The following is a 12,579-nucleotide window of genomic DNA, read 5'->3' on the forward strand; positions in this document are numbered from 1 at the left end:
ACTACACAGCTATTTTATATGAAGGAATTTTTTCTTTCAAATTCCAGTTTATGTTCTCCCACTAGCCGGAATACGAGAAACATTTGATCGTTCACTCAGTGTTAAAAGAGACTGAACTGGTAAAACCAGGAACGAAACACTGTCTTACTTTCTTGTAGTACTATCACTTTTTGAAAGTGGCAACATGTAAAAATCAGAGTCAAAATAAATGGATTGAACGAAGTTGCTCTCAATTTAGATGTCTGATTATTTTTACTTTTAAAAGCTTTATTAGGAGAAAGGGAAACAGTTTGTTTCTGCAAATCTCAACATTTGGTGACCTCGGTACGTGATTTATGAAAATAAGCAAGAGAGATACAGGTCAGAAAGTTTATTTATCTTTTAGTAACGGATGCTTTGAGCGTTCAAGGTCAGACGATCTATTACTTCTGCTTTTGTGTTTTGTTTTAAATTTATGGAAATGGAAGCTCTAATTCAGAGACGAAAACCTATTAGAGCATCTTTTACGAGAATATGTAACGGAATTAAACTTGAAATAGAAAAAGAAAACCCAGACGAAGAATTTATAAGATCAAAATTGACAACTTTAGAACGTTTATCGGACGAACTTCGCTCTTATGATATTCAAATTTTAGATTCAGAATATTCTTCTGAAGAGCAGTTTAACAGTGAATGGGAAAACGTCGAAGAATACAAGGAAAAATTAGATTTGATTAAAGTTAAAGTTGAAATGTTCTTTTCCCGCCAAATTGCGCAATCCGTCGCCAGTGTGTCTCCAAACTTAAACAAACGAAAACTCAAGCTGCCTGAAATAGTATTAAAACAATTCGGTGGGGACATTAAAGATTGGTTGCCATTTTGGGGACAATTCCAACGAATTCACGATGATAAAGAAATTCAAAATGAAGACAAATTCCACTATTTAATCCAAGCTACTATACCTGGTACTAGACCACGTGAGATTGTCAATAGCTTCCCGGCAACCGCGGAAAATTATCTCAAAGTCATAGAAAGCCTAAAAAATAGATTCGGACGGGAAGAACTTTTAGTGGAATTTTATATACGAGAATTGTTAAGTCTAATTATTAAAATTGTAATTGAGCAAAGAAAAAGGTGCAGTGTGTCCGAGCTGTACGACAAATTAGAATCCTATTTGCGTTCGTTGGAATTAATTGGAATGACAAGCGACAAATACTCTGCCATGTTATTTCCACTCGTTGAATCGTGTATTCCTGAGGAGTTATTAAGAGTTTGGCTGAGAAATCATGCATCAATAATCACAGAAGAAAATACTTATTCCGAAAAATTAAAACAATTATTGTTATTTTTGAGAAATGAAGTTGAGGGAGAGCAGAGAATTTCTCTGGCAAAAGCTGGGTTTAAATTTGATTTTGGTGCACGAAACGAAGTTAGAAAGGATAAAAGGTTCCAAAATGAAGATTCCGTGCCTACTGCGAATGAATTATTCTCGGGCCATAAGAAAACTTTTAACCTTGGGGAAAAGAACTCTTGCATTTTTTGTGAGAAACAGCATGAAAGCCAAAATTGTTTTGTGGCTCAAAAAATGACTTTAACTCAAAGGAATGATGAAATTAAGAAGAGGAATGGATGTTTCATCTGCCTAAAAATTGGACATAGGGCCAAGCAATGTAGGTCAACTGTTCGATGCTTGATATGCTTAAGAAGACATTGGGCTGTAATGTGTCCTGACTTACAAACATGTAAAAAGAAAGATGATGATAGAATTAAGGAGGAGGATGCACAAAAGGTATCTTTAGCAAGTACCAGTTTTAATTATCCAGATGAAGTGTATCTTCAAACTTTATTAGTGAATATCGAATCTAATAAAAGGCAGAAAACGGTAAGGGCACTCATTGACACTGGATCACAGCGTTCATACATATTAAAAGGAACGGCTGAAGAAATTGGGTGCCATTCAAATGGAACAGAAACTTTGATTCATGCTCTTTTTGGAGGAGCCACAACAAAGAGAGAAACCCACAAACGTTATGAAGTGTCTCTTAGTAGCCTATATGGCAATTATTCTAGAAGATTAAATCTTTTGGAACAATTAAAGATTTGTGGACCAGTGACCAGTTTGCAGCCGGGACCATGGATAGAAGAAATGAAACAAAAAGGTATCACTGTCTCTGATGTTGGAAGAAAAGATTTGAAAATAGAAATCCTTATTGGAGCAGACGTCGCAGGTGCATTGTTAACGGGAAAAGTTCACAAATTAGAAAACGGATTGGTTGCTGTTGAATCTTTGCTCGGATGGACAGTTATGGGTAGAATAAATTATTACACTTCAGAAAGTAATGTGTCTATGTCCTCCCTGATAACGTCCATGTTGGTTCACAGTAGCGACATAGAAAACTTGTGGAAACTAGAGGCATTGGGAATTACAGATTCCAAAGAAAATAGAAGTGATATCGAATTACAAGAAGCAGTATGGGATCATTTTCACAAGACCCTAAAAAGATCAGAGGATAGATATGAAATCTCTTTACCTTGGATCAATGAGAAAGACAAATTACCCAGTAACAGAGAAGTAGCGAAAAAAAGACTAATTTCCACGACAAAGAAACTCATGTTGAAAGATAAAACAGAAGCTTACAATGCAGTGTTCGAAGAATGGGTTAAATCTGGAATAATCGAAGAAGTACCAGAAGAGGAGAAAAGTGTGCACAGCCATTACCTTCCACACAGGCCGATATTCAAAGAGAACTCTACAACATCCATAAGACCAGTTTTTGACGCTTCGTGTAAGCAGAAGGAGTTTCTTTCCCTTAACGACTGTCTCGCAAAAGGTGAAAACTTAATTGAATTAATACCAAGATTGCTTCTTGATTTCAGACGAGAAAAAATAGGAGTTATTTCAGATATCAAAAAAGCTTTTCTTCAGATATCTATTCAAATAAATGATCGTGATTTTCTGAGATTCCTGTGGTGGAAAGACTCTGAACAAAAGGAAATAAGAGAATTTCGACAATGCAGAGTAGTTTTTGGATTAAAATGCAGCCCATTTTTATTAGGTGCAGTGATTAATTCTCATTTGGATCAGTGTGATATTTCTCTAAAAGACACAGCTTCAAAATTGAAATCTTCATTTTATGTTGATAACTGTGTCACCTCAGTCAATTCGAATGAAGAAGCAGAAGATTTTATTACAAAGTCAACTCGATTGATGGCAAGTGGTAACTTCGACTTGAGAGGGTGGGAGCAGACAGAGAAGAGCAATGTGAAATCGATAATAAGTGAACCACTAAAAGTTCTTAGTCTTATGTGGGATAAGTTTGAAGATTCACTGTTTTGTGACATACCTAATATCGACTTAGATGACATCATAGTGACAAGACGAAACGTGTTATCAATTGCACAGAGAATCTTCGACCCAATCGGTTTTAGCTGCCCTTTCACGCTTCGACCAAAAATATACTTGCAAAATAGTTGGGAAACTAAATTAAGCTGGGATGCAGAGCTGCCTGAGGAAATCAAAAGAAAATTCTTGAAATGGGTTAAGGAATTGCCCTTGTTAGCATCAGTAAAGATTCCTAGGCAAGTTACTCAGACCGATGGCCAGTCTTTTAGCCTCCACACATTTTCCGATGCTTCACAAGGATCTTATGCGAGTGTAGTATTTTTAAGAAGCCAAAAATCAGATGAAGTCAAAGTGACATTATTGCAAGCTAAAGCCAGAGTAGCTCCGTTGAAGAAAACAACTATACCAAGACTTGAATTGCTTGCTTGTCTTATTGGAGCAAGATTGGCTTCATTCATTAAGAAGAACCTCAAGATTGTAATTTCAAAAGAGTATTACTGGACCGACTCTTCAACAGCACTCTTCTGGATAAAGAATGTAGAAGCTTGGGGAACGTTTGTGAATAATAGAGTTTCAGAAATTAGGAACCTGACAGACTTTAGAAATTGGCACCATATACCTGGTATAGAAAATCCTGCCGACATGCCATCAAGAGGATGCTCAATGAAGAAACTTATTGAATCCAGATGGTGGGAGGGACCACATTGGCTGGCATTGTCGGAAGAAGAATGGCCTCGTTCTGCGCCAATCGATGACAAATTGGAGGCTAACAAAGAAAAACGTAGAGAAGTAATGACGTCATTAAACCATGTTGATGATTTTTCTTCACGAGTCTTCAACTACTTTTCAAAATACACGAAAATACTAAGAATGATGGGTTGGATACACAGATTTATAGGAAATTGCCAGAAGACAAAAGTAGAAAGAGAAGACGGCGAGTTAAAGGTCAATGAGCTAAAAATGGCAGAGAAATCTATCGTAAAGATTATTCAACATGATTCATTTTCTTCAGAAGACATAAAGAAATTGAAGTCACTTAGTGTGTTCAAAGATAAGGAAGACATTTTACGTGTTGAGACCAGATTAACTGAAAGAAAGGACCATCACAATTTTATTTTCCCCATGTTGCTTCCGAAGAAGCATGCAGTTGTGGAGAAGTTGATACTTCATAAACATCTAGCTTTGTCTCATGCTGGGATACATATATTAATCTCCAAACTTCGAGAAAACTTTTGGATTATCAAAAGCAGATCAACTATCCGAGGAGCTTTATCTCGATGTGTTAGATGCAGAAGGCATGAATCTAAAGGACTGCAGACGGTGCCAACTACTCTGCCCGAAAATAGAGTTAGAGATGCTAAGATTTTCGAAATTGTGGGAGTAGATTTAGCCGGCCCACTAGTTTTGAAGAACAAGAGTAAAGCCTGGATCATACTTTTCACCTGTGCTGTTTTCAGAGCGGTTCATTTGGAACTGATTTTGACCCTCTCTACTCAGGGATTTTTACTTGGATTTAGAAGATTTATTGCGCGTAGAGGGCGGCCATCGATAATTTACAGCGACAATGGTAGTAATTTTGTCGGATCCAACAATCTCTTTGAGTCAATTGATTGGAATATTGTTGGAAAGGAAGCTGCCATACTTAAGATAGACTGGAAGTTTAGTCCACCAGCAACACCATGGTGGGGCGGTTTTTGGGAACGACTTGTGCAAATGATTAAGAAACTTTTAAATCGTACCTTGGGCCAAGCGTCTTTAAACTACGAAGAGTTAATGAGTGTATTGTGCGACTGCGAATCAACTGTGAATTCCAGCCCCCTTACATATGTGACAGAGGACTCGGACGATCTCATTCCTTTGACACCGTCCTTGTTTTTAGGTGAAATTCCAGAGTTTGGTGTACCTGATTTGGATCACCTAGATCAAATTGATTTCAACAAGAGACTTAGACATCTTCAAAATGTGCGAGAACTTCTGAGAAGAAGATTTAGGTTGGAATATCTCAGCTTATTGGTTCAACGTCCATCAACAATGTTAATTTCTAGACAGATAAAAATTGGGGATATAGTTCTCGTCGAGTGTGACAACAAGCGCAAAGTGCTATGGCCTCTAGCCAAAGTGACTGAGATATATCCAGGAAAAGACGGCAATGTTCGTGTTGTTCGAGTCAAAACCGCTTCCGGAGAATTAGTTCGACCAATAAAGAAAATATTCCCCCTCGAAATACCTTCATCTATGGAGTCAGATGAGAAAAATGAAACTGAAACACTTCAAAAGGAAAATATAATTTCAGAATCACCGATGAACAATTCTGTTCCAGAGTTGTCCCAGAAGTTTAGAACTATCGTGACTAGATCTGGAAGACAAATTAAACTCCCATCCAGATTTATTACTTGAACTCTAATTAAGTAACTTTAAAGTTTTTATACTAAGCATTGAATTTTTAACTTTATTTAGTTTCATAATTGTTTCATTAGTGTTTTGATTAATTTATGTGTCATTAATCAAAAGGTGGGAGGATTGTTAAAAGAGACTGAACTGGTAAAACCAGGAACGAAACACTGTCTTACTTTCTTGTAGTACTATCACTTTTTGAAAGTGGCAACATGTAAAAATCAGAGTCAAAATAAATGGATTGAACGAAGTTGCTCTCAATTTAGATGTCTGATTATTTTTACTTTTAAAAGCTTTATTAGGAGAAAGGGAAACAGTTTGTTTCTGCAAATCTCAACACTCAGGATTTGCATTCCTAGATCCAAGTACTCCTGAAATGAAAATGCAGCATGAAACAGAATTCGGATCGGAAAGTCACATTCTTTCGTCACCGTGGGTGCGGATTTCAGATCTCGGGTAATGAAAAAGATAAGTGAGCATTGTGAGTTCGAAGATTTATGTATTTTGTTAACTAGCCAGTTTTGGTAATCAGATTTTCTGCCCAGATTATTGACTTTTTAGGATATTTAACCCTTTAATATAGAATACATTTTTTTTTAAATTTTTATTTTATTATTTCTTAAGGTTAAAAACATGAATTTAATGTAATCATTTATTTACAGATTAGTGCGGAAAATTTTACAGTGTTATATACGACGAAATAAAGATGGAAGTTAAAATCCTGTTTCCGAGTTGATGTCGAAAAAAAGCACTTTTTTATAGCAATATTCTAATTTTAACATTAGCAAAAGTACTCGATTAGATGTTTTGATAGTTGAGTTTGAATTTTATCATAGCTTTAAATCATTATTACAGATTTGCATCAGATTAAATTAAAAATAGAAATGAAACTTATATTAACCGTCTATGGAAATGAAATTGAAATAGTACTTTTTCTGAATTTTAAGGCAACGCAAACATAATTTTTGTAGAGTAATTGATTTTGAAGCTATGAACATCAATTTTCATAGGCAAATCATAGGATCGCCTATCTAGCGATGGTTAATACTGCTTTAGATCTCTATTAAGCCTTCTATTAGACGTTTATTTTTATAATTTTGATATTTTTCCTCTGATTGAATGTTGGCTTCAAGGATATGAGATTTTACTTGGACGTAATATATAAATGATCTAACACCGCGTTCTACAACTACACTACAAGCAGACAAATATGGAGAAATATGAAAGGTTCTGAAGAATGCTGGAAATTTAGGTCGACGTTTTTCATTTTTCATACAAATCTCTTCTTTATTGACAGTAAAAAGAAAATAGCAAATACATGCGTTTATGTCAGGAAAGAAATTTTTTGAAAGAAATGAAATTAGTAAAAACTTTTATGAAGAAATCACGGGTGAACCGGAGTTTAACTCTCTTCTTCGCCAAGTTGCGATAACACGCCAAAGCTGCCAACCACCGTTTTCTCTAGATTGGCAAACCTATTATCTTTCGCCTTTATTTTGCGCTATGATTGGACATCTGTTCCTCGCTTTTGAACATTTCGCAAAACACGGTGCAAGACCGTTGTTGGCGATTTTTGAAAATTTCGCCAAACAGGGGATTAAACTCCGGTGGTACCGAAATCACTTTTAAAATATTAAGAAAATTTGAAAAATGATTCGTCTCCCACTTACATTTGCGTAAAACTTCTTTTTTATATGAAAATAATTATTTTCAATCATAGATCATGAAAATTTATTTATATCATAAATTTTGTCAGAAATCAAATTGTTCCAATTGATTGTAACAGTGAAAACAAATAAAATATTTTAGTGAAATTATCATGAATTATGTAGCTAATGTACTAAGCATGCATTTTCCGTTAAAATGAACTGCAAATACACTATTTATTAAATCAGTAAACAAAAGGAGCAGATTATCGAGAATTTCGACTCTATTGCTATAATTTATACATTTTTTTTCGAGATTAAATCTGAACTTCCAGATTTAAAATAATCTTAGATTTCACTTAAATAGTATAAAGAGAACTCGCACATTTGATGGTCTTAAAATTTTTCATATGCCATATTTTCAGTGTAATTCAATTGTAATAGTGATTGTAACAGTGAAAACCAATAAAATATTTTAGTGAAATTATCATGAATTATGTAGCTAATGTACTAAGCATGCATTTTCCGTTAAAATGAACTGCAAATACACTATTTATTAAATCAGTAAACAAAAGGAGCAGATTATCGAGAATTTCGACTCTATTGCTATAATTTACACATTTTTTTTTCGAGATTAAATCTGAACTTCCAGATTTAAAATAATCTTAGATTTCACTTAAATAGTATAAAGAGAACTCGCACATCTGATGGTCTTAAAATTTTTCATATGCCATATTTTCAGTGTAATTCAATTGTAATAGTGATTGTAACAGTGAAAACAAATAAAATATTTTAGTGAAATTATCATGAATTATGTAGCTAATGTACTAAGCATGCATTTTCCGTTAAAATGAACTGCAAATACACTATTTATTAAATCAGTAAACAAAAGGAGCAGATTATCGAGAATTTCGACTCTATTGCTATAATTTACACATTTTTTTTTCGAGATTAAATCTGAACTTCCAGATTTAAAATAATCTTAGATTTCACTTAAATAGTATAAAGAGAACTCGCACATTTGGTGGTCTTAAAATTTTTCGTATGCCATTTTTTCAGTGTAATTCAATTTTTCTGCTTTTATTTGATTTTCAAGTGTCGTGTATTCAAACTTCTTTAATTAAAAACCAAGTATAGCTTTAACTTGATATGGAATGTAATTGAATATAAATTTAATCATCTATGGCTCGCATTTTTTTCTCAATACGCAACAGAAAATCAATATTGCAAACCTAAATATAGAAATTAATAAAAAAGGTTTACTAGTTTTAACAATTTTATAATAATGGATTCACTTTGTATTTTAAAGTAATAATGGATTCACTTTGTAATTTTAAAGTAATAATGGATTCACTTTGTAATTTTAAAGTAATAATGGATTCACTTTGTAATTTTAAAGTAATAATGGATTCACTTTGTAATTTTAAAGTAATAATGGATTCACTTTGTAATTTTAAAGTAATAATGACCCACATTTTTGCACTGCTGTACATAAAAGCTCAAGTGTTGTAGTTGTGGCTTATCCCACCTGGTCGACAGTAATATCAAACCAGGTCCATGAGCCCGAACTCCTCCAAACAATGTAGCACAGCCTGACAGTGTGCTCATTGTCTCCTAATCGACGAGTCATGATAAAAGGGCTTAAAATGCAGCTTCAAGAGGTCAAGGACCTAGAGGCACCAAAGGCTGAAGTCGGACTTTTTCTCAAGCCTGCATTGCATTTAGTTGAGCATAAAGGAATGGCCTTCATGCCTTGGGTGACCTACCAGGCGAATACTCTCCCGGCGTAATACGCCCAGTCCGCCCAGAAACACTCCCCCGCCGCGATGAAGCAGCAATGCAGGACTTTAGGGGAGAGCCTAAGTATAAAATTCATTACATTTTTTTGTATTTGCGGCATTAAGCATTTCACCTTACATATGGGGCATTTAATTTTTGGAACTTCTTTACATTAAAAACAGTGTCCTCCTCTCTTGTCCAAAAAATGTCCAATGTTTCATTTTTTTTAAAGGATTGTACTTGGTCTTTTTTCCTTTATTCTTTTATTTACCTATCTATGGAAATTAAAACAGGGCACTTGGTTTTGGACTTGTGATATTTTCATGAATAAGATGCAATGTCTACTAAAATATATCATCGCTTGTTATTTGTAATATACTGGGTGCGGCATAAATTCGTGCAAATTTCAAAATATCATAATAAAAAAAGTAATGCTCGAAAAAAATTGCGATTTGCGGGGATATGTTCAGAGAGCCTTTGGATTTTGTTATTTCCATTAAAAAATGTATCTAAGAATGACCGATAGATGACGCTCACACGTCATACCGACAAGGTTTATGCAAATCAGCATAGCTATAAAACACAAGACTAGAAATGGATCTGTCATTCGACGCCAGTAGCATACTATCGCTACTGGATAGAGCATTAGTGGTTAAACTGTTTTATAAGAAGGGTGAATCCGTGACAAAAGCATTGCGACAGTTAGGGACGGTGAAAGGAATTAAAGGCGAAAAAAAAAAACACACACACTCAATTTCATTGAAGGGATATTGAATTCAGTTCGCCGTTTTGAGGAAACGGGAAGATTAGAGGATCGTCCACAAAGTGGCAGACCACGTCCCTGTTATCCAAAGGGTCATGAGAAATGTGGCAGCCGAGACTTCAACGGAGAGTTGCAGTGCACATGAAGCAGGTAAAATAACAGGAATTTCGGAAAGGTCGATCCGACGCATTCTGCACGAAATCTTGAAACTGCATCCGTACAAGACAGAGGCATTTCACCAGTTGTTGCCAGCAGATTGAGATAAAAGACAAGCCTCTGCAACATGGGTGCTCGCACAAATGGAACGTGACCCACAATGGTTACTGAACATCATGTGAAGAGATGAATCCCACTTTTTATTGCATGGTGACGTCAATACGCAAAACAGTCGTATCTGGACGACATCAAACCCTCGTGCGACACTACATTCTCCGCATGTGACTGTTTCGTGCGGTTTGTCTGCGTCCTTCATTCTAGGCCCTTTCTTTTTTGAAAAGCGTTGTCCTGTATCCGGTTGGAAAACCTGTTATGTCACTGCAGAACGCTATCTTAGGCATTATATTCCGTTACCTTCATGCAAGATGGTGCACAGTCCCACGTTGCTAGTTCCGTTAAGACGTTCCTCCTAGACGCATTCAATGAGTACAGAGTGATAAGCCGAGGATGTAAAAATGAATGACCCTCATGATCGCCAGATCTTGCACCAGCGGACTTTTGATTGTGAGGATACCTAAATTCTCGTGTCTACCGGAGCTCTCTTGCCACTTTGATGGAACTGAAAGATGTCATTCAATTGGTCGTTGGTGGCATCGATGCCGACATCTTACAAGCCTCACTTGCTGCATACCTTGTGCTGGCGGTCATGTTGAGCATTTTTTGCTTTAAAATAAAATGTACTATTATGTTACTATGCTCTGTTTTCCTGATTTGCATTAACTGTCTCGGTATGACGTGTGAGCGCCATCTATCGGTCATTTTCTAAATACATTTTTTTAATGGAAATAACAAAATTCAAAGGCTCTCTGAATATATTCCCGCAAACCGCAGTTTTTTTCGAGCATTACTTTTTTTATTATGATTTTTTGAAATTTGCACGAATTTATGCAACGCCCGGTACATTGAATACCTTAACAATCAATTATTCCATTCACTATTATTAGTGCATAGATCTGAAAATAAAACATCTTTATGGTATATTTAGAATAAAGCATTATCTTAAACATACCAGAATATCTCATAATAGTTTTCTGCAATTCGAGTCTCAAAATTGTGTCTTTTGCAAATAGCATCAAAGTGATTTCTAAAATACAAAGAAATAAGTTATTCTTGATATACAAAACAGGAGATAATGCATACCCTTTTTACTTTCTTGTATACGTAGTATAGTAAAAATACAGAAATCGTCAAAATATTCGAACTCAAAATTTTGATGAATCTCCACGTTTTAGATCCCCCTGCATTAAATAAACACATTTTTTGGAAAATTTCTATCTGTCTGTGATAAAGAAAACTCAAAAGCGCTTTGAGGAAGATAGTTGAAATTTGGTCTACTGTCTTTACGCAGATTTTGCAGATTTCTGTCAAATTTTGAGTAAAATCCGCTCAGAGGAAGTCTGTCTGTTCGGCTGTTCGAACATAAGACGACAATTACAAAACGAAAAAAGCTAAGCGAGTAAAATTTGGTGCACAGATTTAGAGTCTATAGTATAGAAACCTATCAAATTTTGAGCCAGTTGCACCAACGGATTGACCATCTGTCGATCTGTACTTTCAGAAACATGTAAAGGCGATAACTGAAAATCGCAATAGCTAAAATATATCAAACTTGGTATGTGGTTTTGGTATTAAAAGTGTAATTTTGTGCCAAATTTTTATTTCAGTCGGTTGGGAAAAATGTAGCTAAAAGACAAATTTAATTTTCGGATACTATCAACCACATGGGATTAATCGCCAAATAACTCGCCAAGGATGATACGACAGATTAAGTAAAAATGATAATTCACTCCAAAGGTTAATATTTTGTTAACTAATGTACGCCACTGCTATACGTTCTCTGGCGTATGGTATTCCAATGCAAGGCATTTTCTGGGATAACACATTTATTCGAGAGCACGAGAGAAAGTTTTGGGGTGACCACTTCTCGCGTGTTTAATTTTTTGATATTTGAGAAGCTCACCGTATTCATTCAATTCTAGGGTTTATATAAAAACCGGTTTTAGCCGGTTTTTGAATTTTTGAAAAAAAAAAATAGATTAGGGAAAAATATTTTATTTAACTTATATAAAAATAACAAAAAATGAAATCAATATCGAAGTCAAAGTCAAAATATATATATAAAAAACATTTAAGGATTAGGTATACATATTACTTACACAAAATAACGAAAACTCAAACAAAAATTCCAAATAATATTTATATTATTTTCAGTAATTGTAATTTCTCCTAGGAAAATAAGATTTTAAAAGAAATATAAAATATCCACTGAACGGTGGCTAAATCTTGTTCTCATTTTGGACACAATATTGTCTAAATTTGAAAATACTCGTTCACTAGCTACTGAGCTTGGTTTTATAGTTTTCATGGCAACAAACAACAAATCTAAGTTTTTTGTTCTTTTATTCGTTGCCTCAAATATTGAAAATTTAGCTTTCAGTGTCTTTGGATTTATAAGTTTT

At 34.8% G+C, this 12,579-nt stretch overlaps 1 protein-coding gene across 1 annotated transcript; it reads left to right on the plus strand.

Annotated features, from left to right (window-relative positions):
• Nucleotides 1–460: 460 nt before the first annotated feature.
• On the plus strand, nucleotides 461–9,152 carry LOC129968210 (uncharacterized). The gene is made up of 2 exons (XM_056082063.1): nucleotides 461–5,473; nucleotides 9,015–9,152. The coding sequence occupies exons 1-2, from the start codon at nucleotides 461–463 to the stop codon at nucleotides 9,150–9,152; spliced, it is 5,151 nt and encodes a 1,716-aa protein (XP_055938038.1).
• The last annotated feature ends 3,427 nt before the right edge of the window (nucleotides 9,153–12,579 follow it).

The sequence above is a fragment of the Argiope bruennichi genome, chromosome 5, assembly GCF_947563725.1.
Source record: "Argiope bruennichi chromosome 5, qqArgBrue1.1, whole genome shotgun sequence".
In the NCBI taxonomy this organism is placed as follows: domain Eukaryota; kingdom Metazoa; phylum Arthropoda; class Arachnida; order Araneae; family Araneidae; genus Argiope; species Argiope bruennichi.

What these genes read in the sequence shown, in the direction of transcription:
- LOC129968210 (XM_056082063.1), top strand. Translation starts at nt 461, where the DNA reads ATGGAAGCTCTAATTCAGAGACGAAAACCTATTAGAGCATCTTTTACG. An exon ending in ATCCAGGAAAAGACGGCAAT is followed by an intron (nt 5,474 to 9,014) that starts GTTCGTGTTGTT and finishes CTTAAAATGCAG; the next exon opens with CTTCAAGAGGTCAAGGACCT.